Source organism: Rhamphochromis sp. 'chilingali', assembly GCF_963969265.1.
Source record: "Rhamphochromis sp. 'chilingali' genome assembly, chromosome: 2".
NCBI classification, from domain to species: domain Eukaryota; kingdom Metazoa; phylum Chordata; class Actinopteri; order Cichliformes; family Cichlidae; genus Rhamphochromis; species Rhamphochromis sp. 'chilingali'.
In genome coordinates, this window is record NC_137930.1 from 4493920 (window position 1) to 4520380 (window position 26461).

Here is a 26461-nt window from a genome sequence, read left to right on the forward strand (position 1 = left end):
AGGACACTGTATGTTCCTCTGCACACAGTGAAACTTTAATTAGCTGAAATCCCAGTTTTAGATCCCCACCTTAAAATTTGACACAAAAACAAAGCGCAATCGTCATTTAACACACATTCATTGGTTTTATTCAAAGCACAAAGTCATATTGTCCTTTAGCTCAACCACGAAGGAGTATTAGAGCCACATTAAGAAAAAAAGAAATTAGCGTTCATTTTGAGATTAAAGTCAGAACTTGTAGATGAAACTCAAAATACTAGTTTGAGAATAAAGTTGAAATGTGAAGATTACAATTGTTGTTTAAAGCCAAACAACTGCCACGGCTCCTGCAACCTCTGCAAAATGCCTCGTGTAGACGATTTAGTGAAACAACTCGATCAGCTGTCTCATCGTGATATGACATCCATCTTTATTGCATAGCCATCGGTATCCTTGCATGCGTCCACTGCCAGACATTGGTTCCGGTTTGTTTTTTTAACTTCTGATCAGCTGCAGATTTCTGCACCATCTCTTCAGTGTTTTTTAATTATCACCGCTCCGTGTTTATGAGCTAAAAGACAAATAACTTAACGCAAGACATTTTTAATTTCCACATTTCTTTCCTTTATTCTCAAAATATTATTTAAACTTTAATCTTAAAATTTTGTTTTTATTCTTAAATTGATCAATAATTTTTTTTCTTAACGTGGCCCAAATAGGTCCTTGTATTCAAAGCCAAAAAGCACTTAAAAAAAAGCCAGTTGAGAAAAACAGGTTTGCAATTTGAGGGCTCTCCACTTGTGTAGCATGCTGCATCTTTATTTAGAAAACCATAATGCTCAAGCCTGTGCTCTTTAATACTGCACACTGGCTGCACTTTAATATAACAGATGGTTGGAAACATCATGTCTATAAAATTCATAAAAGTTAAACAAAAATAATTTGTAAAATCGTCACATGAAAGTCACTTTTTTCTCAGTTAAAATTAGAATAAGAATTTGTGATATTACAAACTTCATTACTACCATGAATTCTTTGCAGGCCTCCATATTCAAAAACATGAACATGCAGGTTGACTCATGTAAATGTGGTGAAGCATACAAGAGAAGAGCACAGTTTCCAAGACAGCTAGTCCCATACTGTAGAGGTGACGCGAGGTTTCCAGCCCTACGGCAACATATGCAAGATATAATAGTCAAAGTCCAGTCCATGCTGGAGATTGGATCGGGGCCCTGAGTTCAGACTGGTGGGAAACACAGTTTTCTCAATCATCCTGTGGATAAAACAAAGCAGGGGCAGTGAGTGCTTTCTGGTTTCTGTTTGTCTAAAGCTTCGATTATGTTCTGAATAACAGCCGCAGAAGGTTTTTGCTGTCCATTTCACGCCAGGCCAAATCATAGCTCGTTTTCCAGATCACACTATAAAAAGGTGGAGTTCCCCCATGCAGGCCTGATAGCTTGTGCAACTCACTGCATTTCTCTCACTTCCTTAAATAACTGATGTTATGAGTCCACAAAGCAAAGTTCTTGCAGGAAATCCTCGGCACAAAATTCTTGCTCTCCAGAAAGTCTTTTATACGTCTCATAAATTTTAGCAGGAAATATTGTTTGAAACCTTTAATCAAAGTCTGAGGCAGTAAAGAGGATTTGCACAGGTCAGGTTGAGCAACAGCCTGTCTGGTTCTGTTTGTACTAAAAAGTCAAGAAGGAAGTCAAGAAGCTAAATATGCATCTGATTTAAAGGGGAAAACCTGTTCTATCATTAAAGAACTCGTGGTCTTAACGTCCACCAGGTCACCGGTGACCCGTTAACAACCTGTTTTTAACTCTAATTTCAAAAATCAAAATAAACCCTGACCCTCGTGTCTGACCCACGTCAACAACGAGCAAAGTAACTGCTGAAGTATATCGACCGTATGTGCCAAAAGCCAGACTATTAATACTAGTTTTCCACCAGTGCGGTGCTAAAAGCTGGCTACAGTCAGGGACACAAAATTAAGGGACTCAGAGTTCAAACCGCTGACCTCAGTGGTGATGGGAGAGGCAACCGCAAGAGAGGAGCCCTACAGATTCTTTCCGACATAACTTTGTTCTCATGGAAATTGCTTTAACGTTTTCGGTGTAACACTGAGTAACATGTGGGTCCAAAACCTGCTGACTGCTCCTCAACAGTTACTGAAACACAGCTAGCTTTGATTCAGAGGCTGGTAGAGCTTCTGTCATGTTGAAGCCGGTGATCCAGCTGCTGTGAGGCTGCCAGTGGAAACTGAGGGGCTGGCCAGATTTCTTTCTTCTCACATATTCATTCAGGAAGGCACCTAACTCAGGTCTACCTCAACAACTCTATGGATATCGAGCCATCTGCGATAGAGTCATGGGTTACTCATACACTAGTCTATAAGCGAGAGGTCTACAGTGTTGTAACAATCTGAAGTTAATTACTACTGCACATCATCTTAAAGCTTGATCAGATACACATGCAAACAGCGTTTATTCAGAGTCCAGTTGTGACACCTGTTGGCAGCGATACAAACTGCATTTCGCTATCTGCATACACTTTAGTATAATAGATTCAAAGGGCATCACCTACTGATGAGGCCAGTCTAAGGATGCTAGTGACACTTCAAAGTTGGATGCAGTGAGTCCAGGGAGGATGAGTATCAGATCTTTCCAGCCCCTCAGTTTTCACCACCAGCAGCACATAAAGTCTATGAAGCTCTGATGCACACACAGACCTGTCAAACCTCCAAACAGTCTTTTGTTTTTTTCCCCTTACATCCCTCGTCTGTGATGGCCTTCGATAGCTACATCAATATTCAATTCAATTTTATTCATACAGCACCAAATCACAACAACAGTCCCCTCAAGTAGCTTTATATTGTAAGGTCGACCCTACAATGATAAATACAGAGAAAAACCATCAGTTATATGACCCCCTATGAGCAAGCACATTGGCAACAATGGGAAGGAAAAACTCCTTTTAACAGGAAGAAGGTGTGTAATCAATGCACTATGATGTCTAAGAATATGCAGTATTCATCTGTGAATCATCTGACCTGTAATTTCCAGCTAATTTCCTATAATTTAGTTAAAAATCAGCTTGCATTTGGCTGTACAATATCTCATAAATTCATACACAATGCATTACAAACAGAGGAAAATGAGTCTTTGCAGCTGCAGTAACTCGACCTTTTTGTCACAAGAACTTTCTTCCAGTAATTAAAAAGTAAGTAAATTGGATAGATCATAAAAGCAAACAATCCTGAGCACGTAGCACCTTAGCCTGCCAGCACCGCCCCCAAGGTTGCAAACTTTTTGCGAATGAGTCACATTGAACAGAGTAGAATAAATCTCCTGGAAGTTAAGTTAACCCCACGGCGAACAGATCCTGGTCACTGGGAAGTTTGTGCAGTGGAAAAATGGCTTATGTTACATGGTGGGCTGTGGAATTGGGCAGAAATATGTTTGTTAGTATAACTGCTGCACGACTGAAATTTTTAATAACGTTGGTATTTGAGAGCATGATATCATTTCCACTGCAGCTGAAAAAATGATTGTTTGAGGAAAGCTACAAAGCTCAGCCTTAGCTGCATTCCAGCCAGACCAGATCCTAATGCTCGCCCGCATCAGCTGACGGCTCACCTCATGCCCTGGGTAATTGTCATACAGGGCAATCAATTCAAGCTACTTCAGCCTTCCTGCAGTGGCTGCACATCTGCAATCAACTTTACAACGTACCCCCGCTCCTCCTTCACGTTGTCTCCGACTCCATGTCACGCCTGTTGTCAGAGATACCTGATCTGTTCTTGCGAGGGCCTTGGCGGCTGCTCTTTATTTTGAGTTAGTTTTCAGGAAATTAAAAGAAACTCTTTCAGGAATTTGTAAGAAAAGGAAAAATAAATGACAAACCACCGATCTGGGCTACATCCCTGATATTATGTGAGTCATTTCATTTGTTTAGAGATTTGGTCCTCACCCATTCGTCCTCCTCTGCTCCCTCGCCTCCTCCTCCAGGCTGCCGAGTGCTGCTGGTGTCTGATTTGTTGGCCATTATTTTGTCTGTCCATGAAGCTCCAGCCTTATCGTCTCCAGCAAAGTTACACTTGGTCACTGTGCCGCCATCAATTCTGGCCAAAGAGACTGGAATTTGAAGAAGGTAATGAAGTTATTTACGCATGACACAAAACAAAGAAGTACGTAAGGTTTTTAAAGGCATTTATAGAACTTAAACGAAGTGAGCTACCAACTTTGAATTCTACTCTTTAAGCTTTATCACCTCTGTAAGGATATGCCAACTTGATTATTAACCGTTCACTGACTTTGATAGAGAAGAAATCTGAAAAATCTGAGAAAGTTTTCAAAACTTTGAATGTCAGATTCATGTTTAAGTTCTAACTCTACACAGAATTAAGAAAGCAACAAGATGGAGACATCTGATAATAAATGTTCAAATATCCATCACATCTGAATAAATCCAGGCTAAAAACCAAAGGACAGGTATTGATATCAGTCTAAACCAGAGGTCGACAACCTGCATGCGGCTCTTTAGTCTTTATACTGCGGCTCCGCCTGGTTTGGGGAAATAAATTACAAGTATTTAGCTAAAGTGTAATTTATTTCCAATTAGTTTTTAAAAGTCAGGTCAAGGCTCCAAAAGCACAAAGGCGATATGAGGGTGGTGGCTCACAACAGTTTTTGTTTGCTACATGGATCATTTTAGTTCAGCTGGGTGTCTTTCCTTTTGTTATCAAAGGAGCTTGCAAAGAAAAGCGTCTGGACTTCTTTAACTTGCTTGAAGACGTTTCACCTCTCATCCGAGAAGCTTCTTCAAGTCTAAGGTCAAATGGTGGGGAGTCCCAGATTTAAACCTAGTGGGAGTATCCCCCCAAAAAGGGGGATGGAGATGAAGCATCGCTGAATATGTTTCCAAACCAACTTCATTCTAAGCCAAAGACTAGAAAATATGGTGAAGCATATCTGCCCTTTGGCTTCACCTGCACAAGTACTGAGGTAGGTCTCCCCTGCACAATTGGTTTTTCCTTCGTCGGGAGCAGCGCTGGGCTGTTCAAATCACGGACTAACAGTATCCCACAGTTGTTTATGTTTTTAAACCCATTTTGCACAGAGAGGCATTTTTTGAAAAATGTATTGATAGCAATGTTGAATATTATTACACATGAAAAAAAAAAAAAAACTACATGTAAAATAATCACACCATGACGCCTCTGCCTTTGTAAATGGAGGGACAGTAACTGCATGTGTGTAAAACCTGCAGATAGTCAGATTAACAGTATTTTGTCTCCATCTGCTATTCTGCAATTCATCTCATGTAAAAAACTAACGTGTGCACAGCTGATGTGAACAAAGGCCCATACCTTTGACTTTTCGTGACCAACTCTGTATTCCTCGTCCACACGTAAACGGAAAAAAGGAGTTTTAAAAGTTTTCAGTGATTCGAAACGGCGTTTACATGGACTGCGTTTTCAAAAATACCCGTGTAGGTGTGGACGCAGCGTAAAAGAGTTAGTAGCTTATTTTCTTACTACCTGTAATTTACTGCAGATTACTTGTATTTGCTTAATTGTTTACTAAATGTTTGAGGTGTGAAATTAACCGCAATGGAGCAAAATATGTGCACGCGGGGGGGGGGGGGGGGGGGGGGGGAGCGAACATTTTTCTTGTAAAACAAAGAGGGCCCAGCAAAAAAAGTTTGGGAACCACTGTGTTAACCGACAGATGCAGTCTTAAGGATTCTTTACATTTACAGCTCAATGTGACATACAGGGTGTCTCCAGGTACAATTAACTGAAGCATGATGTGAAATTTAGGACTAAACTTGTCATGGAAGCAGACAAACCAGAAATATACTTATTTAACCAAGTGAACACATGCATGCAACTTCAAAATGAACAGTAAAGTAAAATGAAAGCATTTGGTTAGGCTTAAAAACTCCAACTGTGTTAACTTAACTGATAAAGATAGACAAAGGCAGACAGCCTTGACCCAAACCTCCTGGCCGTAGGCTGTGAGAACATGGGAGAGCAAAGCCAAAAACCACAAGTCTTGGCAATCGGGAAAGAAAAAATAATAATCACATAATAACTAGAGCTATTCCAAAATAAACCAATTTCTCTTTCTGCAGAGAAATACAACCCGATGTTCATTTTTGTCCTAAACGATGTCCCCTCGTCCCAGTTTTGAAACACATGGAGCATGTTGCTTTGTATTTCCAGGCACCAGTTTCAACAAGTATTATTCGTTTTTCTTCTAACCGTTTCTTTAAGCTAGTGAGCAAGCTGGTGGAAATCTGAATCAAATTAAAGACTGTGAAGCTCTGAAGTGTCTTTTATATTATTTCATCTGCCTTTACAAAAGGATTAGATACACAGAGGAAAAGGTCTCAAAGCATGTGATGACAAAAGAAGGCAAACCTTGAACCTTTAAATCATGCATCCACACAATGTCTGCAGTTCATCAGTGACAGAACAGAGTTTACTAAAGCATACCACAGAAGGTGTAAATCAGAAGCTACCCCTTCCTGTTTTACAACTCCAGATGCAGATTCAAGTTCATATACAAGTCAGACAATAGTTACACAAACAAAGAAGACGACTGCTTATAAGCAGCTTTAGGTGTAGACAGTTAAGCAGTGATTCATTTCTATTAACTTGTATTTTTTACTACACTGACTAGCAGTTTACAGCATAAACAGACCCTTTGCTGGGCCGATGTCACCAAACTCAGACCCAACCCTAACCGCAGACAGCACAGACGGTGTACATGGATGTTAAGATCTTAGGCAGGACAATTCACAGAAAGGCTCTACAGGCAAGTAAATAACAAACATCAAGTTCAGACTCACATACGAAAGGACTGTTTCCTCTAGTCTTCAACCGTACATCCTGTCCTGTTTCCAGGTCCGCTTTTTCCATGTCTGCCTCCGGATACCAAAAGGCCCAGGTCCCAGCGGGTCTGTGCTTCTCAGTTATCTTCATTAGCTCGGCTTTGTTCACCGCGGCTGACAGCTGCTCCTCAGACAAACGGTCCGACTCCCCTTTAGCTTCTACCTCTGTAAAGACGGAAAACACAATGAAGCCAAGTAAATGAAGGGAATTAAGAGCTCCGCACCCACGAGGCTTTTTCTTGTTACATATCAGTGGCGTATTTAAGAAACAGAGCTAGCATTAGCATGCAATCATCGCTGCTTGCCTTCCTGTAAAAGTCGCTGCATGAAGTTGGTGAATTGTAGGACAGGGTTAGACTTTTCAGGTTTGCATGCTGCACTACTGATCTGTTCTACTTCAGACCTCAACAAAAAAGTATTTATTACATCTCATCAATCAGACTGAGGAACTGAACTGCAGCTAGTTCTCGTCATACAAATAAATGGAGATTTCTAGAGTTTGCACCTGACCGCACCTCATGTCTTGCTCGGCCTATTCTGACACTGCACAGCCAGCAGATCCAACTCCAGTGTACTCACTGTAGGAGGACATGAGGAAACCAGTGTTGACCTTTTTGGTGTCACTGAAGTTGGGCTCCACTTCCTTTCCACTGGCATCAAACTTCCGCTGATGGATGCGGCTCGGTTGGATGTACAGCACGTAGAAACGTACCTGCAGGTGACAGAAGGATGAATAAATACCTTCCAGTGGTTTTCAGCTTTACTTATTTCTGCTTATTATCACCAATGCCTGCTCCTCGAATAGTGACCTGAAAACCCTCACAGTCTTTTTACAATTATTTGCATCTACTGAGAAGAAGGCGTCATGCTGGGCTCTTATAACCGATGGTTTTATTACTGTACCTTTTGATTGTTGCTGTCAGTGATTGCATGTCTGGAAACATCGAGCAGCTTCCCTTCTAAAAGCACTCCAGGGCCACTGTGTAGAAAAACAATAATGAGTATCTAAATGTGTACTGGCGAAATAAAGTGCTGTTTTATTGGGACTGAGTGCTGAATAGGGCCTCAGTTAAACGCAGAACTAGAACTGCAGGGAGGATGATTCATAGCACACATAAATCCTACAGAATAAAGGCATTCAAACGTTTTTCAGAACAAACCAATGCAGTAAAAGTTCGACTGTGCTCTGAAACCCAAACTCACCATTTCCATTTGCTTTAGTCACATGACAGTAGTTTTGTTACTGGATCTAGCAAAGACCACGAACTGGCAGCTCGTCCACACACTGTGATCAAAGTTACATCACTTTACATCCAGCCAGCAGCAGGCAAGCAAAATGAAGGGGAAGTCTTAGCCCGGCATGTCTAAAGTCCCTGAATTTTACCACATGTTAGCTGTTATATCAAAACCTCAGGGGATCAGTCTGCAAGCTTGCTGTAGGCAGACAATATGTGCAGTTCCCAATATTACATTTTTCCCCTACTGGCCTCCAGCACCAGCAGTTTTACTGGCCACATACTGTAATATCTACTCAGAGTCATATAACTCTTTCCTAGTCTTACCGACTGAGTTTAGAATTACAAAGGAATAGAGCCTGACTGATTACCGGTAGACTCACTCACTTCCTTTAAAGTGAAAATATTGTCAGCAAGAAGAAAAAATGGCTTCTTAGATAAAATAAAAATAACTGAAAAAGTATATAGAACATAGAACGTATGTAGAACAAGTATAGAGAGCAGTGTTGGGACTAAGGCGTTATTAAGTAACGCATTACAGTAACTACGTTATTATTGTGGTAACGAGCACGGTAACTAGTTATTATGCCAAAACCGGGAACGCGTTACTCGTTACTGGGATTTAGGTAGGCTCGTTATTCGTTACTTCGTGTGGTGGCTATCGCGGAGCTTCCACAGATTCAGTAACATTAGCAAGTGGTGGAGGCCAGCAGGTGGATGAAGGAAAAGGCAGGCAAGAGGAGAGACCCGAGGCGCCGGTCCGAGTGTGAACTGAACTTCAGGTAAGAAGTTATGACCTGTAGTCCATCTGGGTCAGATATGAACCAAGTTTAGGTGGAGTTTATTTTCGTTATGCTGACTTTTCCGTACTGCGTGCTAGCTAGCATGACGGAGTTTATACAGCTGGGTGGGTGCTATGAAGTTAATGATGTTGAACTTTATTTTGTTCATAAGGTTAATTATTAGAGTTGCCAACCGTCCCGTAAAAAACGGAATCGTCTCGTATTCAAAGAAAATATTACGCGTTTCGTATTGAGGTGAAAAGGAACATTTTGTCCTGGACTTCAGCTACAATGAAAAAGACACAAAGCTGGAGTTATTCTGTGTTTACGATGCACAGCTGCCTCTTCTTCTCTCATTCTCCCCCCCCCCCCCCCCCCCTCCTGTATCTACTCAATCATGAAACTGATCAATGATCAGCTGATTGGCTTTTCTCTCTTGTTTGTTTATCACCCACTTTGCGCCAGAAAGAGGAAACCAGCGGATGTCGCGGTAAACAACAGCAGCACGTTTAAGTTTAATAAGCTGCTGTTAGAATATATTTAATATTAATTTCTAGTATCAGCTGATGTTTGCTGGAGCCACAGCTGTAAAGCTGCTGGTCATGATATCGGTTTGAATATGTGATGAGAGTGAAACATGAAGATGAAACCAGGAGATGTCCTTACTGAATCATCAGAGATGGGCAGGTGATGGAGAAACAGGTTTACCTTTTAGGTGACATGAATGAGTTGAAGGAAAGTTATGAACTGTTTCTGAGAGACAAATAACCCCAGGATCCTTTTCTAAGCAGCTGACAGCTGGTAACTGTGCAGGGGCGGGTCTAGCAAAGTGTTGCCAGGGGGCAGGTAGGGCATTAACAGGGAGAGGTGGGCACAAAGACATACTTTCTTATTCTCTTTTAAAAAAATAATTATCTGAATCTTGCAACAAACAATTGATAGATTGATGCATATATACCATCAGAACAGTGAACATCACTGTCAGAACAGCGTTTGTTTTCATTCAAAGGCTTTATGATTTTTACTATAATGGCAGCCGGTCTCTAGTCAAAATGCCCAGGATGATTTTTTGTCCCAGTCCAGCCCTGTATGCAGCTCATCTGCAGTCTGGTGTTACCTACATCTTCCTATTCAGAAGGCAGAATTTCCGAGTTCTGAGTACAATCGAAAGCACCACGACTGCAGTTTTTTTGTTGGATGTAAAAAGCAGGCTAGGATAGAATCAGGCGTGGGATTTCTCTCGTGGAAATGTGCACATTATTTTTTCCTTTCTATTGGTAGGTGGCACAGTGCACTTGTGGCAAGTAAGCAAGCTAGAAGACTGGCAAAGCTATGGAAGCAACACATTAACAAGAGAATTCTGAGTAAAACCAAAGTTACTTTCCCTAGTAACTAGTTACTCTGAAAGTAACAAGTAACTTGAAGTAACCGAGTTACCTTTGATAGAAGTAACTAGTAATGTAACTAAGTTACTCATTTAAAGTAACTTACCCAACACTGATAGAGAGCATTTTATTGATGCATTCCCTCTTAGTTATGTTAATAACATACTAAGATATATTAACATGTTAATAACATACTAGAATTCCACGTGAAAGTTTCAAATTTCTTTGATGCTCTGTACCTCACATTAGAGCTAATATTTCCCAGATAATTACATCAAAATGCTGAAAAAGGCCCAAACGGGGTCAAGAGGTTCAGTCCAGTGACCCCTATTAGCCTGGCTTTGTTATAGTCAGGCCCCACGGTCCGGGCTCATCCAAAAAAGACACCGTGACCCTCAGTGGAATTATTAGTTTCTTTCTAACTATAAGTAAAAGGAAGCAATACAGTTTTGTAATAAAAAAAAAAGTGAAACATCTAAACTGATGTTAAGTCACTCCAGTATTAAACCATGTTAGCTGTTTGGTTAACAGCTTAGTGTCTCTTTGAAGCTACAACGCAGTCACTTATCAGGCGGTGCGGCTAGCTTTGAAGCATGGTTTTCCTTGAAAAATGCAAAACAAATAGAAAAGCGTTGAGGAGGAGTTCACACTTGTGGCCCCAGCTGCTCTAGTGTGTGATGAGTTTGTTAATTCACTTCTGCACCTTGAGAAAATGCCTCGTGTTAGTTCTACAATGTCATCTAAAGCACTTTGATTATCGCAGCTACAATTTTACCATGAGTGAAATGATCTGTTTTTGTACCACGTTGCAAACGTGTTTTTTTTTTTTTTTTCGTTTATGTTGAACACGGGAGTCAATACTGTGTCAGCCTCTAGTGGCCACAACAGGAAGTGCAGCCAGGGCGCTCTGATACTGCTGGTCGTACATCCACCTACACTGCGCTGTGCTGCATATACCCGACATAATTTCATTTTTAAAATGTTTTGAACAGTGTACAACTCACAGATCTGCTCTCTGGGAACACCGAGGGATTTATTGACGGAGTCTGGTGCTGCCCCCTCACAGGGGAAACACTGTAGCGTGTGAACGCGAGCACATACCTCTCAAACGCAGAGGGACACCACGCACGGTCAAACTTTTCACTGTGGACCGGCTTGTTCTGCAGAGACGTGTTGTGATAAATGCGACTCATCTTTCATAAAATCGTAACTTTTCCCTTCCCTCAGATTTTTCCTTTTTCCGGACTTCCTGTTCGTCCCTGAATGAGAGGTGCGCTCGGTTTTCTACACAGCAGACGCCGGCGGGTAATAGTGCAGAAGAGAATGCGTGCGGTGAGTGTGGACGGACAGCCCGGACTCTTCTCATTTATGCAGAAATTGCCTGCAGATCACCTAGGGGGCGCATGATGGCCCTCATTGAACAGCAGTGAATGCAGCGCAAGTACATGTAGTTTTTTTCTTTTTCATTACTAATTAGGCGCTAATTAGTATTCTTAATGTTTGTTAAAGTTGTTTCTCGTGCGGTCTTTAGTGAGGGGATCATCCTCTGAGAAATACCAGTATCTGAACAGGGACTCAAACCAGCAACCTGCAGGTACAGCTTGTATTTTCAGGTGTCTGCACACACAGCAAGTCCAGATTTACGCTTTATTTCTACACAAAAAGCTTTTACAAGTATCTGCTGATTATTGTCAGAACTGTTGATTTTACACGTTAAATGCAAGCATTGTGCAAACTGTTGCACCATTTCTGAACACCAGAACTACAAAGTTAGCAATGATTCAAGGGTTTGTACTCTCATTCCAGCACATTTATTCTTAGGAGGTGAAAGGAAAACTTGCACTCATAATCCAACAAGAATACAAACACACATAGATTTTTATTTAATCCCACTCTGGGGGAAATTCATTTATTACACCAGCACGAGGGAAAGGAACAAAAAGTGAATTAGAGATATATTAGAAAAATAAAAAACCAAGAAGAAACACAATGAGAACAGTGTACAAAAAAGCCGAAATACTATGTATATAGATGGTTGCTTTAAACAAGGCAAGGCAAGGCAAGGCAAGTTTATTTGTATAGCACAATTCAACAACAAGGTGATTCAAAGTGCTTTACAGAGACATTAGAAACAAGAACAAATAAAAAGCACGATTTAAAATTGATTAAAACAAGCAAATAAACTAACTAACTAATTAACAAACAAACAAACAAACAAACAAACAAACAAACAACAGTATATAAAACCAAAACAGATAAAATCAGAACAGTAGATAAAATCAGTAGTTAAATGTAAGTTTTGAAATTTAAGCTTAAAGTGTGGATTTGGTGCTTTATTCAAATGCAGCTGAGAACAGGTGAGTCTTCAACCTGGATTTAAATAAACTGAGTGTTTCAGCTGATCTGAGGCTTTCTGGGAGTTTGTTCCAGATAAATGGAGCATAAAAGCTGAATGCAGCTTCTCCGTGTCTGGTTCTGACTCTGGGAACTGATAAAAGACCGGATCCAGATGACCTGAGGGATCTGGATGGTTCATACTGGGTCAGGAGGTCACTGATGTAGTTTGGTCCTAAACCATTCAGAGCTTTATAGGCCAGCATCAGAACTTTAAAGTCTATCCTCTGACGGACAATACACCAAGATTTTTTCTTTTTATATGTACCTAAAGTGCAGTGGGCGAGATGATAATACATCTGTAGTTTTAAACAATTTTTCCTCCGTGAGCACATCAGGAGCAACTCAGGGTTTGGGATACTTTGGCATGCAGGCTGGAGCAGTCAAGGACCAAACCACCAACCGTCCAATGAGTCGACGGGTTGCTCTATCTCCTAATCCACACCAAGCCTCAGAAGCTGTGGTTTTTTATGTGATTAGTGCAGAAAAAACTATATTGTAGCTCTTTATTGATTGATCCTGTGCATTAATAGTTAAGCATAATAATCTGAGGTCACCGTATGAACCCCAACCTTGCATCTAAAATGGGTTGAAATGCTGTGCAAGTTGTACCCACGGAGCAAATGCATGTGCTATACTCTAATAATAATCTGTGTGGATGTATTTATGTTTGAAGGCAAAAATCAATAACTCAGACACATGGTTCTTATTTAGCACAAACACTATTAAGTAGCCACAAAGAAACACGATACTACAAAGACACACAAAAAGGTTTATTGTGCATGTTTAGGTACATGCAGTCTGCTGTTCATTCAAAACTCACTTTGATTTGATGGAAAGAACACAAAGTCACCTAAATGAATGTGGATATGGTTTCGGTTAAGTGTCCGAACATTCTCTGCGGGCTCTGCTGCTGAATGCAGTCTTTGTGTGTACATGTTTCAACTCACTTCTGGCTCGTTTGGGAATTTTCTGCATGTCCTCTGGTTCCTGTCTGTGGTGCTTTGTAGATTTGGAAGCCTTGGATTTCAAAGCCTGTGCTGTGTTTAGGAGCCGGGTGGGAGGTCCAGATTGCACATGGATAGTTTGGGCTGCAGGGCTACATCCTGTTCCAGGGAGCTCGCTGCTCAGGGACCATCTTCCTTGGCTTGGCTCACATGATTTAAATTGCTGTTCAGCAGAGTCCAACACCACTGCGGTGTTTACACCAGTGCTTCCCAGTGTGCCCAGGTCCAGTATACAAGTCTGCATGGAGATAAACAGAATTGGATAAATTATTGCTGCTTACACAAAATAGCTACAGGAGACATTAAAAAAAAAAACTACAAAGAGTCACAACATGAGAACAAAAATCCACAAACCCTCTGAAGTGGGTGAGAAACATTCTCGGGGGGCATGAACGTCAATACAAAATCTCACGAAAGCATTTTCTGTGCCACAATTTGATGTGTGGTTTACACAAGTTTGAAGCTTATGGTGTGAACCTCCTACTGCTGGTAACTCTCACTCTGTTATTGACATATATGCTGGTCTCTATAAAGTTACATTGTAAGAGAAGATAAAATAGATAGCAGGACTCTCATATGGACGTCGTATAATACCAGATAATAATAATGTCATCTCACAGCATATGGTAAGATTATTGGGAGGAACATAGCATTTGTTCCTAGAGCAAGAACATGGTATGATATCATCTCGAAGAATCATACGCGGCCCTGATTGTCAATGCAAAATATCATAAAATCATTTTCTGAGCCATGAGCTGGTAGCTTGTTTGACGTTTAATATCTCAAATGTGCCAAAAGAGATGCAGGGCTTTTAGCCAGCAAGCATCTGTCCCTGTAGCAGTGACAGGACGTGGCATTGGTGGTTCAGTGGTAGATGCAGGAGACGCAGGGCCAATTCCCGGCCAATGCGCTGCTACTTTTTAACAGAATCAGGTAAAGGAAAAAAGTGTGCAAATTTACACACTCAGCCGTACTGGAACTCATTTCACTGCACTGTGTTGAACATGCCAGTTCTTGATACATGCAATCTCAAAGCATATTACATATTTGGGTCAAGAGCTGACAGACAAAAAGGTGAAAACCCACAAGTCTATGTCTGGTTTCACATTGTTTAAAGTCTGAAGGTCTGGGATTAGTCACTCTGCTTTCATAGTGCCACCAAGTGACTCAGTGTGATTCTCCTCACTGACACTTGCACATAATTCAGTTTCAGATCAATCTATAAAAGCACTGAAAGCTTTGAAATATTAATAATCTTGATTTCATCTCAAGTGATCAGTACAGTCGATGACATTCATCCTCTGGTGACCGTGAAAGTAGAAAAGTCAGAGGCTTGTTTTCACATCCTCTTCTGTTTAAAGCAGTAGGTCTGAGAGCGGTCCCCAAAATAACTGTGCTTCCGTTGTTAAAGCCAGACGCGCTATTTTAGCCTTCTAGTGAGGCTCAGTGGTAGAACAAAGCGCCTCACAGTATTGTGAGGTGAAACCCAACAATTCCTCAGAGAGCAAGAACATGTAGCACCTAAATCTAAACGTGAGGCCATACAGATCATAACAAGTCCAAAATCAATCATAAAGTCAAGCACTCGATACACTAAACTGCAACAATTACAAAATCTCATGGAATCGTTTTCTAAGTGTACCGTGTGATGTTTCGTGTCCATGAGGGTCTGCTTGGATCCCCGTTGGGCAGAGAGATGGAAATTTGTCATCAGAGACTCTTTCACGGAGACATTACAACGCACAAACTATGCAAGCACCCTTCAGGTGGACTCCATGGAAGTGTAACAGGAATGACTACGAGTCCCAAATGTCTGCAGCTGTCGACACACCAGAATATTATTCTGGTCATACCAAATCAGTAGTGGGTCATCATTGCTGCAAATTACAACATTTCTCTGGGAAACTAATTAGACATTAAGATCTCCTTAGCAACACTAGAATAGTCAGTAAAACAGGTAAATTCACTGTTAATAAAACTATAAAATATCAAACTAAGCCTTACTGGACGTATTTACTTTCATCCATTCATTTTCAAAACTATAAACCTCAGAGGAGCCTCGAACAGCCATCAGCTGAAATTAAAGTTTTCAATGAAAACGCCGGCTTCAACAAGCTCTTGATATAGCCATGAACAGTGTTGGTCAAGTTACTTGAAAAAAGTAATCAGTAACTAATTACTGATTACTTCCCCCAAAAAGTAATCCTGTTACTTTACTGATTACTTATTTTAAGAACCATGTGTCTGAGTTACAAGTAACGCGTTACTGTGGGCAGTACTGATCTCTGGCCATGAATGTGAAGTGTGTGACGAGTAGCTGTTTCAGTCTAAGTTGGCTGAAGATGTTTTTCAGTGTAATCGTGGAGAAACTGAGGCCATGTCCACACTAATAAGTTTTGGTTTGAAAACGCATCATTTTGGCCTTCCGTCCACACTGAGACGGCGTTTTCGGTCAAGGAAAACGCAGCGTTTTGAAAACACTCTCCAAAGCGGATACATTTGGGAAAATGTTTTCGCGTCGCAGTGTTGACAGCGAACTTGGAGCCTTTTCGAAAACGATGACGATGCATGTTAGTCATGTGATGCAGTCATGTGACCAATTAAACTAAGATAGCAGAGGGCATTATACAGCAGTTGTTTTGCTTGCGCTCAATTTTGACAGCCCTATTAAAGGTTAATATCAGTCTGTACGTGCTCCAGAGAGCTTTTCTTCAAATTCTTTAATTCTCACTCTCTTTTACAACTTTGTACTTTTGTGTTACCCGCAGCAATAACTCCGTCTCATTGTTGGTCCATTTAAAAAACTCGGTGCTTTTCCTCAACGTTTTGCTGCAACGTTTCAAAGAGCTGAAAAGTAAATAAACAGCAGATGGATTTAAGGCAGGTCGAATCGGCTTGCGTATCACGCATGCGCAGTACTGAAACGCAAGCATTTCTGTGAAAACAAATGAAAACGATAGTGTGGAGGCGGAGCGTTTTCAGACGCCATTTTCAAATTCACCCAGGCTAGTGTGGACGTAGCCTGACATTCTTACCTTGTGAAAGGAGTCCTTGAGTGCATTTCTCTGTGTTTCTCCTGATATTGGGCTGCTCTCCTTATCAGTACCTAAAAGATGTGAGTCAGATAAGGACACGTGCCGTCTTCAAGACATTCCCACGTTAGCAATTCAATATAAATCTGAAAATATTCTTAAACCCATAAAAAACAAACCAATGTTTACCGAGGCAGTAGCGTCCGAGCAGAATGTTAAGCCAGATGTTTCGTCGTTGAGTCCAGCCCCCTGGAGCTTCCACCTCGTACAGACGCTCTCGATACTGCTGGTGCTTCTGCAGGAACCTTTTGAACACTGAACACACAAACACATGTTTTGTTGTATTTCTGTTGGAGCATGGATAAGTCTGAGTGATTATATGAGTAGATAATGAGGCTGAATGCGCTTAGAAATCCAAGACAGCATTTTGTCCTGCAGATTTTTTCTTTGCAACCTGTAGGAACCATGTTTTTAAGGCTTCACCACGGGATGGAAGCTTTGCCCTGTTGTCTACTTTGGGTATAAAATCATTTAATGATCTATTCTAAGGGCATTTTCTCTTCCTTTGAACAACTTGAACAATGAAACCCACTTTTTTGGGTACCCACAGGTCTGTAGCTTTATTCGAGGGATGACACCTCATTTTCCCTCTCAGCCTTTAACCCCACTCATTGAGACTCTTTTGCGTCCACCTCCAAATTAAAACGGTGCTGCTTCATGCAGCTATGAAGAATCCTTTATCTCCGGAGTGTCCCAGTGTTAACTATTCAGTCGCTTTGGGAGCAGGACCTTGGTAAGGAAATCACCCAGGACTTTTGGGAGGATATACTCTTCCGGGTCCACTCGTCATCTATTAGTGCCGGGCATACACTGGTCCAGTGCAAAGTGCTGCACCACACCCACTGGTGAAAACTCACACTTTCCAAAATCTACCCTGATGCTGATCCTGTCTGTGATAGATGCAAACAAGCCCACGCCTCACTGATGTTGTGGTCCTGTCCCTGCCTTACTAGAGGTACTTCAGGAGCACTTAGATCTAAATGTGTCGGTCTTTGCTGTGACACCTGGTGAGACTGCTTTGCTAGCGTTGACAGATTTCGTGGCTTTTTTAACTCTTTTGGCCAGATGTCTGATTTTGCTCCAGTGGAAGTCAGTCACCCTCCTCTCTCTGAGGCCTGGATTACAGGTGTTCTTTTTAGCAATGTGGAAATGGTAAAACATACTCTATGTGGGTCAACGGCAATATTTCTGAATTCATGGAAACCCTTTTTCAACAATGTAGAAACAGTGCAGTTGTCATGGTTGGCTGTGTGGCAGGCAGGCAAGCAGGAGTGGTGGACCCAAAATGCAGAACTCAGACACGGAAGTGGGACTTAAAGCGCAGCTTTATTGCTGGGAGAAACCTCGTACTAAATAAACTCACTAAAAGACAAACAAAGGTCATAACAGAGGAACTGAGGACTGAAACACTAAACTGGAGCAGGTGACTAAACACTAGAGACGCAAAATACACAGCTAGTTGAGAGTACAACGTGACACTGACACAGAGAAACACAGGGCTTAAATACACAGATGGCAGTAATCAAGGGATGAGAGACAGGAGGGGAACACACCTGGGAGAAATCACAGCTGATGAGACAGGGGAAACGTAAACTGAGCACACTCACATAAGACACAGACCTTCACAATAAAACAGGAAACTCAGACACAGGGAACCAGACAAGACGCTGAACTGAACAGACAGAATCAGAATCAGAAAGGGTTTTATTGCCAAATGTTGAGCAGGTTTACAACATTAGGAAATTGCTGCGGTGCTTCAGTGCAAACATACTGTCATACAGACAGATTCACAAACAGACGGGGTGACACCATAGACAGACAGAGATACAGACTCAGAGGCAGACCGAATATAACACATAGAACTCAAACAATAATCATCATCATAATAATAAACTAGAAAATGATAATAATAAACTTAAAGCGCTGGGTCACCGACCCAGGACCATGACAGCAGTTCTGTGATATACCACTGTGAATCTGGCTGTCCCTATTTTATTGTACTTGGTTCTATGCTACTCTACTGCTTTTATTTTGTTTTATTTTTGTTCACTCCTGACTTCTTTTGGTCATGAGGTACTCTATTATTATTCTGTTTTTTCTACCAAAGATAATCTTGAGTTACTGTCCCGTACTGTCTCCACTCTGTGGTTTGCTGTGGGGACCGCGTTTATGACATGGTTAGGTTTCTTTTACATGTATAGCCACAATGTCACTTTGACCGGCACTTTTGGGCACAGCTAAGTCTTTTTTGTCTTTTTTACATGGTGTGCAATCACTCTGTTGTTGTACTGTAATTTGCTGTGATTCTGAAAAATAAAAAGAGTTTGGGAAAAAAAGGAATAAAAGAAAGCAGCAAAAGTCTGGGAAACAACGCTTTGCACACAATGAGCTTTGGAAAAATGGTCTATATCACCTTAATCTGGCACTTTAAAGGAGATCTGTGTAACCTTGTAAAAACCATTGTCATTAATCAGTGAAATGAAGCAATTAGTGAGTCTTCCCATGAGTGTTCAGGCTCTCTCTCCTTCAAAAAGGACGTTTTGGTCAGATTCAAGTGTTCCTTAAGTGTTCTTTCCAGCGCCTGACAATATCTTTAGTTCTGGACAGCAGTTTTTATCCCTGACCGAGCCTGAGCCCAGCCCTGCTTTCCTTTCCTGAGCTGCCGGACAGCTTGCCAGAACTTTCATGAGGCCAGCTAAAAAAATCTGTTCTCCATGGTCTCCTCAGACTTTTCCAAACCCAAGTTTCTGCTTCTGTGAAGCTGCAAAACTTCAGCAAAACTCTTTGATACCAATCGGCTGTTTCAGGCGACCTCTGAGCCAACCATTCAGACTCCACATCCACAACCACTGCTGGGACCCAAGAGACACGATTATAACAGTTATGTGCCACCATACGCTTTAATATGGTGATTGTTACGGTCACCCGTGCTTAGCGCCAAGGTATAATAACAAAAACAGTAGAGTATCCTGACACCTGCCGGGCACATCTCACCAGGAGACACTCTGGGAAAAGCGACGACAAAAAACTTCAAATGAAACACTCATTGGTTGACCAAATGCCTTTCATTTAAATGAGGGGCTAAATCATCAAGTTCACCTCTGTTTCCAGTTACAGTCAGTGTCATCTTGGATTTCTGTGTGTTTCACTTGGGAAATGCAAATTCCACTATTAAAAAAAACCTATTACATTTTTTTGCGTCATGATGTACAGGTGTGTGATCAGCTTTTAGCTATAACTAGATCATTAGTGCGTGAGTCTACTGAACATTTCTATTGAACAAAAGCGAAGAAAACATGCAGTTCCTTGACCAGATACAGCAAACTGTCTGACAGAGACCTAAAGAAACAAGTATACAAACAGGTCAAAGAAGGACCCGAGCTGACCTGCAGCCATGCTGGGGGATAATGGAGAGCTGACTCCCAGAAACTCCTCCGTAGAGAAGGAGGAGCAGAAATCCTCCAGCATCTGAAGGCCGAAGCCTCTCCTCCTGCAGCTCCTCCTCACCAGCACAGTGTCCAGAACAGGCAGCAGGTAACAGCAGCTGCTCCAGCCGTCACACAGACTCCCTGAAACAGCAGAGGAGGACATGGATTGCATTTAAGAGGTGGATGTAGCTTCCAGGTCTGAAAAGCTAAGTCAGTGTAACTCCTTCAAATAGAAGGACAACAGAGGGTATGATTTATCCATAGAAAGAGATTTGTGAAGCTTCAAAGTGAACACCTTCCTAATAGTCATCTTGGCGTGATTAGTTAGGCCTGGATGTGATCAGAAAATTGAGGAATTGCTCGGTCCTGGAAGATCATCTGATGCAAATTCACATCCAACTCATCTATCTCATATAAGATATTTTAGATCATCCACACTTGCTGCACATCTGCAGGCCACTTTGCAGCCCGCCTCCACCCAGCTCCTAATTTCATGCTGTTTCTGACTTAATTAAAGTTTCAATCCGACTCAAGCCAGTCTTCTGCCCTTAACTTTGCAGCTTTCTTCACATTTGTCCAAACTCCTGCTGGACATACACAAAATATAAATCGCAACCTGCAGATGTGTATGTTCACTGATACCCTGTTTGCCAATCACTCTCATCCTCCTCTGCCCACCTTTGTGCTTCACGGTGTAAAAGCCGACCGCCTGGTTGTCTTTCCACAGCACTTTGCAGCTCTCTTTGGGAGGATGCAGGGAGAACAGTGAAGGCCTCTCCATTATCTGACTGAGCAGAAATACAATCACCCTCTCCATAACAGACTGGACCTGCGGACAACATGCAGAAGTTTCCAGACAGTCGGCTCTGGTAGATTAACGATTCAGCAAATCTTCATTTAGAAATTGATAGAACAGACTTTTTCTGTGAATTTACACCTGAAGCCTGTAAAACTATGGCAAGCTTCAAAAGCCAGTATAACATAGGTTCATGCGTTTTCCAGCTTCACACTCCACTGCACAGCTTGGTTGTATGTATTTATGGTTGTATTTATGTATGTCTTAAGACTTGAAAAAAAAGAAGGCAACTTGACTTCTTTAAGTTTGTTAAGACATTTCACCTCGAATTCAAGAGGCTTCTTCAGTTCTAAAAACAAATAGTGGACTGTGTCAGGTATTTTATTCCTAATGGGGGCTGTCACCTCTAGAGGTGGTCCTGAGGGTCGTTGACCACTATTTTTATCTTGCACGTCACCATATTGCTGAGTCTGAAGTACACTGAGATGACGTGGTTGGAGAAAATTCTCCCGAGTTTCTCCCGCAAACCCGCTGCATAAGCTGCTACCGACCACACCTACAATGCAATCTTGAGATGATTCTTGTCATGAGTAGACTGATTTATTCTCTCACTGTTCACACCTGTGTACGAGCCATGAAGTGACATAGTGTCTAGACAAATGTACTTTAACACAGTTACCGACACCAAACCACTTCTGGATTTGCTTGACGTTCGCAAGACGTCATCCAAAAGCCACCACTTCCCGTGCAGGTATAGGCTGACCACTGGAAGGTAACATCAGAGCAGAGAGCGTCAGTCTGTGTCTGAGGCTGGAACATCTCACAGAGCAGCGTGCTGAACCCAAACCTTGTGTTTGATCATCCGAAGGGTGCAGTGCCAGCACCGCGCAGGCAGGCTGGCCATCCTCAAACAGCTGCAGCTGGCTCACATTTGTTGCCGTTATTGCCACCTGAGCAGACAGGAAGATAACATCAAGCCAAATGTTGGTAAGGTGGTAAAAACACTTCCACCATAGTTCCCGTTCGAGAGTCACAGTAACCACACAGAGAGTTAATTCAGGGCATCTGCACGCCAAAACAAGTTAAGTTTAATGCTTTAAAAGATCTGTTGTGTATTTCAATACCAAAACATATGCATGATTAGGTGTTATTACATCCAACTCTGTTGTATTTATATAGCGCCAAATCACAACAGTCACCTCAAGGCGCTTCAAATTGTAAGGCAAAGACTCGACAATAATACAGAGAACAATGAGACGATCCCTTATGAGCATGCAGTTGGTGACAGAGGGAAGGAAAAACTCCCTTTTAACAGGAAGAAACCTACATCTACATAAGATTTCAAAGTTTACACTTACTAACTCTAAGTTTTGAGAAAATAACTTGAAATGTAGACGATAAAGTTACATTTCGAGTTACTAGGAGAACACAGTTAATGGATAATATGGATGCTAAAAGATTTTAGGCTCTTGATTTAAGAATGTGAAGCTGTTTATGGTTAGCTGAGATTTTTCTAGATTTTACTGTAGACTAAATAAACAAGTCCGTGTGAATAACTGCAAACATAATTTCATTTACAGCAGACCTTGAAGAATATACAGGGAGTGCAGAATTATTAGGCAAATGAGTATTTTGTCCACATCATCCTCTTCATGCATGTTGCCTTACTCCAAGCTGTACAGGCTCGAAAGCCTACTACCAATTAAGCATATTAGGTGATGTGCATCTCTGTAATGAGAAGGGGTGTGGTCTAATGACATCAACACCCTATATCAGGTGTGCATAATTATTAGGCAACGTCCTTTCCTTTGGCAAAATGGGTCAAAAGAAGGACTTGACAGGCTCAGAAAAGTCAAAAATAGTGAGATATCTTGCAGAGGGATGCAGCAGTCTCAAAATTGCAAAGCTTCTGAAGCGTGATCATCGAACAATCAAGCGTTTCATTCAAAATAGTCAACAGGGTCGCAAGAAGCGTGTGGAAAAACCAAGGCGCAAAATAACTGCCCATGAACTGAGAAAAGTCAAGCGTGCAGCTGCCAAGATGCCACTTGCCACCAGTTTGGCCATATTTCAGAGCTGCAACATCACTGGAGTGCCCAAAAGCACAAGGTGTGCAATACTCAGAGACATGGCCAAGGTAAGAAAGGCTGAAAGACGACCACCACTGAACAAGACACACAAGCTGAAACGTCAAGACTGGGCCAAGAAATATCTCAAGACTGGTTTTTCTAAGGTTTTATGGACTGATGAAATGAGAGTGAGTCTTGATGGGCCAGATGGATGGGCCCGTGGCTGGATTGGTAAAGGGCAGAGAGCTCCAGTCCGACTCAGACGCCAGCAAGGTGGAGGTGGAGTACTGGTTTGGGCTGGTATCATCAAAGATGAGCTTGTGGGGCCTTTTCGGGTTGAGGATGGAGTCAAGCTCAACTCCCAGTCCTACTGCCAGTTTCTGCAAGACACCTTCTTCAAGCAGTGGTACAGGAAGAAGTCTGCATCCTTCAAGAAAAACATGATTTTCATGCAGGACAATGCTCCATCACACGCGTCCAAGTACTCCACAGCGTGGCTGGCAAGAAAGGGTATAAAAGAAGAAAAACTAATGACATGGCCTCCTTGTTCACCTGATCTGAACCCCATTGAGAACCTGTGGTCCATCATCAAATGTGAGATTTACAAGGAGGGAAAACAGTACACCTCTCTGAACAGTGTCTGGGAGGCTGTGGTTGCTGCTGCACGCAATGTTGATGGTGAACAGATCAAAACACTGACAGAATCCATGGATGGCAGGCTTTTGAGTGTCCTTGCAAAGAAAGGTGGCTATATTGGTCGCTGATTTGTTTTTGTTTTGTTTTTGAATGTCAGAAATGTATATTTGTGAATGTGGAGATGTTATATTGGTTTCACTGGTAAAAAGAAATAATTGAAATGGGTATATATTTGTTTTTTGTTAAGTTGCCTAATAATTCTGCACAGTAATAGTCACCTGCACACACAGATATCCCCCTAAAATAGCTCAAACTAAAAACAAACTAAAAACTACTTCCAAAAACATTCAGCTTTGATATTAATGAGTTTTTTGGGTTCATTGAGAACATGGTTGTTGTTCAATAATAAAATTATTCCTCAAAAATACAACTTGCCTAATAATTCTGCACTCCCTGTATTATTTGCAATAATAATCAGTCACCCAAATGTGGTTAGGTACCTTTGAGTTCTGCGATGACTGAAACCACTCATTATCACAGGGGCTGGACTCCAGAGAGGACATGTACTGTTCAGACGCAGATGTCAGGTCATTGTGATCCACAGATGGCAGGTCTACAGGGTACATGGCCTCTTGGAGAGGATACAGATGTTTAAGATGTACTTACGCATTTACACAAGATACAAAAAATAGAAACAAAACGTGAGTCTTGACTTTATGGATCTGATTACATTAGTATTCTCCCGTGTGCGACCACCAGATTGTCTTTAAAACGGTTAATCTTTAAAGCTGCGTCCCCTTCATTTAATACTGCAAATACACGAGAGAATGAATTATGAGTCCGCACAAGCTGTCCGGTCCTCCCGGTAAAATCGGCGCATAAGTTAATGCAACGGTCCCCAGTCCCCGGGCCACGGACCAGTACTGGCCCGTGAGTCGTTTGGTAGCGGGCCGCGAGAGTTGAGGCTCGAGTGTGAAATTTAGGGGTTTTATTTATTATTTATTTTTTATCGTTAACTTGGTTTCCCTGGGTCTTTTCCCATGTGTTATGAATAAATTTTCTTGTTTTCTGGTACCGGTACTGGTTTTATTTTGTTGGATTTATCCGCGACACCTTAAAGGCTGGTCCATGAAACTCTTGTCGGACATAGACCGGTCCGTGGCGCAATAAAGGTTGGGAACCGCAGGGTTACAGTTTTTTACAGACTTAGGTCACTTTTGCAAAACACTTCACACAATCCTCCTAACTGACCGTCAGCCTGGCAAAGCAGTTCATTTCACATTCAAAATGCACTACAACTACCAAAACACTTCATTCAGGTCTCAAATAAACTCATTCTTCCAGAACACTAGCAAAGGTTGACAGCCGACAAACACACTTTGTCACCCACAAAACAATGACCTAAAAAACACTAACAACATGTAGCATTACACAGTGTTTACTTGTGTAAAACAAGGACACATCTCTGTTTATAATTTCAGTATATGTTACTGGAATGAATCAGACATCATGCAGAATTCGTTAATATTTGTTTATGTATTTTTATTTTTTTGCACTAAGTAATCCCAAAATACAAGAATTTGTATACACACCATCCACTGATACACATACAATAGTAATGCTAATCTACTCGGTCTTCTCCATTTGGCCACAGGTTCTCATCCACATCACATCTTATGTCATCTAGGGCAATACACCTAGGAAAGAATCTTCTGGCTGCCAGAATTGAAGGAGTTGAAAAATTGAAGGAGTAACACCTGTGTAGATGTTCATCTACAATGAGAATAAGCTGTGGCTGGTTAAACTGCATTTTTAGATTTAAAATATGTTTCAATAAAATATTGTTGTTGAATTTTGCTGTCTTTTCAAGTTTTGCATTGTGTTATTGTTTTGGCCATAAGTTTAACAGTTTTGAAAACAGTATGTAAGCACATGCAAAATGTCCTGTACGTACAAAGATTTTTGGCAGTTGTTGTGTCTGAGTGAGAAGATAATTCATGAAATTTGAGAGATGTAGTCATTGAATGCATTTTGTGCCAAAACAATGATAACTGGTCCTCAGTTTAGCCCACATAGACTTCTGTTGTGCTCACTGTGTGAGGAGTTTTGCAAACGTGACCTAAGTATTGGGAAATGTGTCCTAGCGTCTGTAAAAAACTGTAATGCAGATTTCTGCTAAACAATCGGTTCACACAGCCAAATCAAACCAACTCATATCGGTGGATCTGAAGGAAACAAAATCAAAATGTAGCAGATAGCAACCTAAGAACTGTTTACTTCAATCGTTTCATAAAAAGGCTGCAAATGATCATACGCTGCTTGAGCTGCTTTTAATCTGAGTGCTGTAAACAGCTGTGTGAACCTTGAACTGCAACGCAAACAAGAACACGTCACGACAAAGGCTTCATAACAAACTCGAACATGAATTTATTTAATTTCGTTAACTTACTTTCTATGGACCGGATGAGCACATATTGCTTATCAGCAACGTCCCTACAGTCCCGAAATGTAACTTTGATGAGCCTACTCAACCACTAACATCTTCTTTTCTTTGGCCCGGAGCGCCATCCTCTGGTCACAGAGAGAGTTACAAAAATACACGCCATTGTTCGCGGTCTGACTCCATTAACCAATCACAGCAGAGTGTACCTTCGGCGATGACCCTTTGGGCGATGTAATTTAGCACTGGCATGGAATACAGGCATGACGGGAAATGCGCGTTGACGGTTTCAGAATAAAAGAACACGCTTTACCA

General features: G+C 41.5%; 2 protein-coding genes across 2 annotated transcripts; both read right to left on the reverse strand.

The window, feature by feature from the left end:
• Positions 1-182: 182 nt before the first annotated feature.
• Positions 183-11584, reverse strand: arpin (actin related protein 2/3 complex inhibitor). The gene is made up of 6 exons (XM_080876077.1): positions 11386-11584; positions 7786-7861; positions 7462-7594; positions 6841-7047; positions 3955-4118; positions 183-1252 (listed from the first exon to the last, which is right to left on the reverse strand). The coding sequence occupies exons 1-6, from the start codon at positions 11475-11477 to the stop codon at positions 1244-1246; spliced, it is 681 nt and encodes a 226-aa protein (XP_080732203.1). The 5' UTR covers positions 11478-11584; the 3' UTR covers positions 183-1243.
• A 511-nt stretch (positions 11585-12095) lies between these two features.
• On the reverse strand, positions 12096-26273 carry fam169b (family with sequence similarity 169 member B). The gene is made up of 9 exons (XM_080875293.1): positions 26156-26273; positions 24207-24337; positions 21849-21951; positions 21681-21766; positions 20884-21034; positions 20164-20346; positions 16907-17032; positions 16721-16791; positions 12096-13923 (listed from the first exon to the last, which is right to left on the reverse strand). The coding sequence occupies exons 2-9, from the start codon at positions 24330-24332 to the stop codon at positions 13558-13560; spliced, it is 1212 nt and encodes a 403-aa protein (XP_080731419.1). The 5' UTR covers positions 24333-24337; positions 26156-26273; the 3' UTR covers positions 12096-13557.
• Between the last annotated feature and the right edge of the window lie 188 nt (positions 26274-26461).

Bases quoted from the DNA above. Each gene is read 5' to 3' on its own strand.
- arpin (XM_080876077.1), bottom strand. From the start codon at position 11,477: ATGAGTCGCATTTATCACAACACGTCTCTGCAGAACAAGCCGGTCCAC. The intron at 7,595-7,785 runs GTACAGTAATAA...TGTCACCTGCAG, and splicing joins CTGACAGCAACAATCAAAAG to GTACGTTTCTACGTGCTGTA. The intron at 7,048-7,461 runs GTGAGTACACTG...CCGTCTTTACAG, and splicing joins TTTCCTCATGTCCTCCTACA to AGGTAGAAGCTAAAGGGGAG.
- fam169b (XM_080875293.1), bottom strand. From the start codon at position 24,332: ATGTACCCTGTAGACCTGCCATCTGTGGATCACAATGACCTGACATCT. The intron at 20,347-20,883 runs GTGGGCAGAGGA...CTGCTGTTTCAG, and splicing joins TTACACCGTGAAGCACAAAG to GGAGTCTGTGTGACGGCTGG. The intron at 13,924-16,720 runs GTAAGAATGTCA...ATCTCCATGCAG, and splicing joins TCAAGGACTCCTTTCACAAG to ACTTGTATACTGGACCTGGG.